This window comes from Triticum aestivum, chromosome 2A, assembly GCF_018294505.1.
Source record: "Triticum aestivum cultivar Chinese Spring chromosome 2A, IWGSC CS RefSeq v2.1, whole genome shotgun sequence".
Taxonomy (NCBI): domain Eukaryota; kingdom Viridiplantae; phylum Streptophyta; class Magnoliopsida; order Poales; family Poaceae; genus Triticum; species Triticum aestivum.
In genome coordinates, this window is record NC_057797.1 from 707,129,485 (window position 1) to 707,135,409 (window position 5,925).

At 48.4% G+C, this 5,925-nt stretch overlaps 1 protein-coding gene across 1 annotated transcript; it reads left to right on the top strand.

Moving 5' to 3' along the window:
- Nucleotides 1-250: 250 nt before the first annotated feature.
- LOC123186072 (FCS-Like Zinc finger 2) lies at nucleotides 251-840 on the top strand (the record flags this gene model as incomplete). The annotated part of the gene is given in 1 exon segment (XM_044597865.1): nucleotides 251-840. A coding segment is annotated over 1 exon segment (285 nt), but the record flags the coding sequence as incomplete, so codon positions are not given.
- Between the last annotated feature and the right edge of the window lie 5,085 nt (nucleotides 841-5,925).

The window sequence follows — 5,925 nt, forward strand, 5'->3', positions numbered from 1 at the left end:
GGAAGCCCCGGCCGTCCGGCGCGCGGTATCGCCCGACCCGTGGGCGCACCGGACCACAGTTTCCCGACGGCCTCGCCGTGTCCGTCCCCGCGCACCATATATACCCGGCCTTTCCCCTTCGGCTTCACCCACCCAACTCATTCGCTCGCTCGCTCGCTCTCCTCTTCCTCCCTCTCCCCGCACCAAAAGCAGCAAAGCTCTGCTCAGCATTTCGCTCGAAATACACATACACACACGTATCATGGCGGCTTCAGCGGCCTGCTCCTTCTTCTTCTTCGACGCCGAGCCGCTCGGCGAGCCCGGCATGCCGGCGCAGGACGCGTGCGCGCTCTGCACCAAGCCGCTCGCGCGCGACAGCGACATCTTCATGTACAAGGGCGACACGCCCTTCTGCAGCGAGGAGTGCCGCGACGAGCAGATGCAGCTCGACGCCATCGCCGCCAGGCAGGCCGCCCGGAGGCAGCAGCGGTTCTCGTCGGGAACGGAGGCCCGGAGCGGGCACCAGGAGTCCAGGAAGGTGTCCGTCGCGAGCTAGCCGGCGAAGCTCGTGGCCGATAGAGTAGAGCTCGGCTTGAATCAACGGGATCCCAAGAATCACCGATCTGGCGAGGCCAAGGAGATTGATCTCTCTTTCTTGTCTCGCCTGTGCCGGAGAAGCAGTGAAGGATCTGAGAAAGTTCATGTGCTGAGGCTCCGGCCATCTGAGTCGCCCGCTGGACGCATCCTTCTCCTGGCTCCTTTTTGCCTCTGTGTGCGTGTTTGTTTGAGGCTTTGAGCCGCGGTTGTGGCAACACCATATGTAAATCGAAACCATCTGGAAATCAGTATTTCAGCACAAAATTTTGCCCAAAGATCATGACTTTTCTGAGCTTCACGTTTTGCGTTCACCGTTCATCTTTCGATCGATCCTATGCACCCTGAAATCTCGCCAGAAAAGTACTCCTCGCTTGAACGAGATTATGTCGCTATATTATGAATCAAACGTCCGTGCAAAATTCCTCTGTTAATCATGCAGAAAGGAGATGGACTTGCACAAGTTTTGGGAAGATTCCAACTAAAGTACGTTAGTGCACGCTACAGGAAAAGGTGGAAAGAATACACGGAAAGAGATTCGTTAAGCATTTACTTCACTTTGTGTTGCTGTTGATATTAGTCAAGATGACGGGGATTTAACTCCATGATCGCCTGCCCATGCACGAATGCACGAATAGTAGTACTACTACTCTATTTTCGCCTACGAGTGTATTCTCGTTGGTAAATGAAAACAGATGTTGCAACTGAACATTTTCCCTTTGGCGTTCCTGATGATCGTTTCGATCACTATATTAATGATTTAAATGATTTTGTATTTCTTTATAGAGGGAGTAGAGTACTTAGCATTAATTCTGTAGTACAGTACTACATGCTAGCAAAGGGGGTTATTAAAGATAGAGGAAGAAACTTGTTATGCATTCGCATTATTTTGGGTTGTTAACGAGCTGATTTAATGATTTTCCTTGATCCGCTAGATCAAGATGCTAGGGATTGAACTCCATTTTTGACTACGCATGCACGGGCGGGAGTGCTCTACTTTCGTCTACAGTACTGTATTCTCTGACGACCCGTTCATGTTCTGTTAGTACACGCATGGAGCAGAAGCAAAGGCTATCTTTTCAGGAGAAACAGTATTCCTATTTAAAAAGTTGCAGAAATTTTAGTACTGTAGTCCGTTTGCATTGCAACCACACATACAGATACAGTTCTAGCTAACCGTTGTCAGATTGAAATAGCATACTATAGGGTCTGCACCGTTGCAAGTGTGGTGGACCGTAGAACCCTGGAGGCCACGTTGGCACAGCGATCGGTCCCGGAGGAAGCACGTCGCGTCCCGGCTGGATCCGACGGACGCATGGCATGGAGCCATGGACCCGGCATGTGTCAGACCACCGGTGCGTGCGTGCGTGCATCGGTGCGTGACACCACATGAACGGCCACCGCTCACGCCTCACTCGTGCTGCCAAGCCGAGCCGTGCCCCTCGGCCGCTCCGTTGCCGGCACCGTGCGCTTCCAAGCAAAACCCGGCGAGCCCCGGGAGATGTCTACGCAAACGAATTAATTTCTTTCCCTTGATCGTCCAGCTGCGCGCTTCGCAAGCGACATCGAGCTACGGACTCCCCTTGGTGAAAACGTCAGCATTTGTTTACTGCTGCTACTGGCCAAGTAGCCAACAAAGCGACTGTGCTTGGGCGTGCAGTTTCGTGAGTGTAAATTAATCTGGGGCACGAATCTCAGCGAGGCAAAAGCTAGCTGTGCTTGCTTCCCGGAAAGAGGCCTCGCCGTCGTAGCCAGATGCCATTGGTTCCCCGATTCTCTATGCTCCAAGTGGCCGCCGCTGCTCACGAGGGCGGCTATGCAGTTCGTAGTAAATTATCAACGGCCAAATCGCAGTAGTACTACTAATTAAGAGCCGCACTAATCAAACCGTGCTGCACTGCACACAGAGACGACTCGACGACCTGCAAAGCCAAAGGTGGTCTGGCCTACCCGATTCTTGAGCCGTGCAGGTGCGTCTCCCCCAAGCCAAAGCGCATCCACGTACGGCCCTGCTCCCCACGCGAGGCCCGCCACGCCCTCGCTTAAACAACCGTCCAGGCTCCGTAAAGCGCAAGCCTCTTTCTGACGATCATACCATACGTGCTGGCCGTAGGCGCTGCCTACGTAGAGACGGGAATCTGCGAAGGCGTCTCCTCGGTCATGACACGGCTCCCATTGCCGTGCACGTTGCACCAACACGAGCCATGATTCCCGTCCAGGGAAAGGGAAAGCTAGCCGAGGTCCATGGCACGGAGACTGTTTTATTGTGTGCCTAACCATGTGGGCGTGTGTTGCCTTCTCATTGGCCGGCGAAAAAGGCTAACCCATGATTAGTGTCAGTAGTGTGTCGAGGTTGCTTTAGTTAAACCCAGTGTTTAGAGGCAGCCTAATGTACGGTTAGATTCGAGCGCACGTGCATGATCGATACTCCATCCATCCAGGTACACCGAATGTACTCCGTCGTATATACTGGTCTGCACTGCTGCAGCCCTGCATTCTCTAGCGTGTGTCTGTGCGTGTGTGCTGGGAAAGGAGCGGCATCGCGGCAGTGGTGAGCATGTAAAAAACGGGTCAATTAATTGGTGTGCAAGTAAAGAATGGATCTGGTGCTACTACTTCAACATGTTTGCTATACGCCGTCCGGAGGGTACACGTGTGGCGGTTCAGATCTAGGAGAGGCATGCATGCATCTGCATGTTAGCGCATGCGTCCTCGTCAGCCATGACACGTACATGTACATATGTATCGCGGCAACTAGTGTTTGCATCGGCTAAAGTCGCTGCACACAATGTGCTTATCTATATCAATATAAAAAGACTTAATAGGGCAGATTCAAATCATCTCAACCGTCAAATCATGTTATCTAGCGTTCGAAATCGTTCCAATGTTGAGCACAAACACGTTTAACGCTCTAATTACTCACCATTGTCATTGGTTATAAACACGTTATGACTCAATTCTATCCCATGAAATCTGTCATGCAATTTATATCCTACCATTCCCGCGAAAAAGTAATTGATATCTTACCAAATAACATGCAACAGATATATTTTATCTAATACTATAACATGTAACTAATATCCTATCTAATATAAACGTGCATTGCATGTACATTATTACTAGTGTAGAACAAACAACTCTTATTTGTTGCGTTAATCATACGACGAAAAGTCAATGCCACGAGACTCGTGGGCCCAGCTAGGTACATGGCCACTGTGTCAGCCCAACAACTGACTCGTTCTTTACTTCGTCTTGTCCGCTAACCACCGTAGGCGTAGGCATCCAGCTGCAATTCCTCGATCGACCTACAACATTATTTGGGGCGTGCATCTCTTAATTTTTATGTACAACGTACGCATCAGCTGGGTGTTTTTTTTTCTAAGTTTCAGCTGGGAATAAGTAATGCTAAGTTGGTAAGGCTAGTCATAGTGGGAGTAACTTAGCTAATAGCGCACTATAATTTTTCTTACTTATGTGGCATGTAGTTAATGAGAAATGATAACATAATATGTTACTGTAACTCAACGATTCTTAAGACAAGATGAGTCTACAAGCTGATAAATGAAGTCTTGTATGACACTACTATTATATTATTTTGCACTATGAAGATAGTTACTTAGACTGGTGTCATATGCGTAATAACAAGAAACTTCTCTCACAAGACGACTGACAATGAGGAACGAATTCCTTTCATGTTGATGTTTGGTGGTTGAACAGCTGAGGCACTGGATCCACGCTCCATGGTGTCTAGTACAATTTCTTTTTTTTTTTGAGGGGTAGTACAATTTCTTTCATGTTCATGTTGGGTGGTTGAGTGTTGAGACGCTTAATTCACGGTTTCAGGGAGAAATTTCCGGGATTTTTAAACGCGAAAATTCTAGACGTGGCCTGCCTGCCGGGTAGACTTCCGTTCCTTCTTCCAGCGGCTATCAGAAATCTGGGATCACCCATTCCCTTTTGTTTTCCCGAAGAGGATCATCATTGGCGACACTTGGATTCCCTTGAGTATTTCAATTTTGCGTGTTAATTAGTACAGGATTAGACGAGATATACTTAACAATCAAGGTCAGTTTCCGTATACGTCGTGTCATACCTTTTTTTTTGGCGAATCTACGTCGTGTCATACTTGTGCGACTGATACTTGTACTAAAGGTTCTTATTATTTTCTACACGTCTGGAGAGAATACATCTACATTAAGGTTCCTTTCTGCCCGATTTAAGAATCCCTGCAGCTCGGTCATGCATGACTCAGCCCAACCTGCTTTTTCTTTGTGTTCCTTCTGCTATTCTCTTTTGCTGGAGATGAATCTAGTGAACGGCAATCGAATAATCAGTGCAGTTGCCTACAAAAAAAAGAGAATAACCAGTGCAGTTTTCGTGTCGAATAATCTGGTGAGTAAATTCAGTCAGCTGACCCGGGCAAGTCAAGCGTGACTGTACGCAGAGTGCAATTATTTTTGTCACGTCCGGGCGCTATATTTGACCGATGAAAATGGGCTGCTGCTTTCAGCATCATTGAACCGTTGATCTCTGATACAGTATATTTCACCCCAATCGAGTAAGAAATGGTCCGTTACATTTGACTTTTTCTTCATCTGTTCCCCCTAGCAAGGTTTTCTCCTGTTTCGATTTACATACAGTCTTTCTAAGTGTGCGCTAGATAAAATGTTAAAAGCAGCTTCAAACACTGGTAATCCTTTTCTGTATCAGAATTCAGACAAGGGCAACATGGGCCACGGGGGCTATGATGCCAACGATTGACAGCCGTCTACGATCGAGCCAGCCAGCCGGGCCCAGCAGCACAAACCTCCACACAATGTCTGACACTCTGCATTTGGCACATCAGAGGGGCACTTTCCCTGTGGCGACCGTGAATCTCCAGTGATTCCTGATGAAAAGCGCCTGCAATATGAACAAGGTAACAGTGGAAACAGAAGAAGAAAAAGGAGCGCCACACCCAAGATCGATAGTACAGCGTGTTGTGCCCACCGGGCCTCGTCGCGGCCGAAAACGACGGCGGTGCGAGTGGCAACAAAATACGTACAGAAAATATTACGAGAGCACAAGAATTGGTGGTTCTCCGTTTCAAAAAATTAAATAAATTAAGCAGCCATTCATTGATTAGCTGAGTGAAGAGCATCTGCAACTGGACTAAGCAAATCTGGTTCCCTAAACGTCCGCACACGCGCTCGGTCAGTGATCGGGCTGTTTGTATTGAGCCCAATTTGTCCGTCCATGCAGTCACACTCTTCATTATCTACCTCATATGTCCGGTAACTTGCATGTCCACGAAAAGAGAGAAAGAAGAGAATTGAATACAGAAAAAAGTGGTCCTGGGTGGGCCGTGCCCTC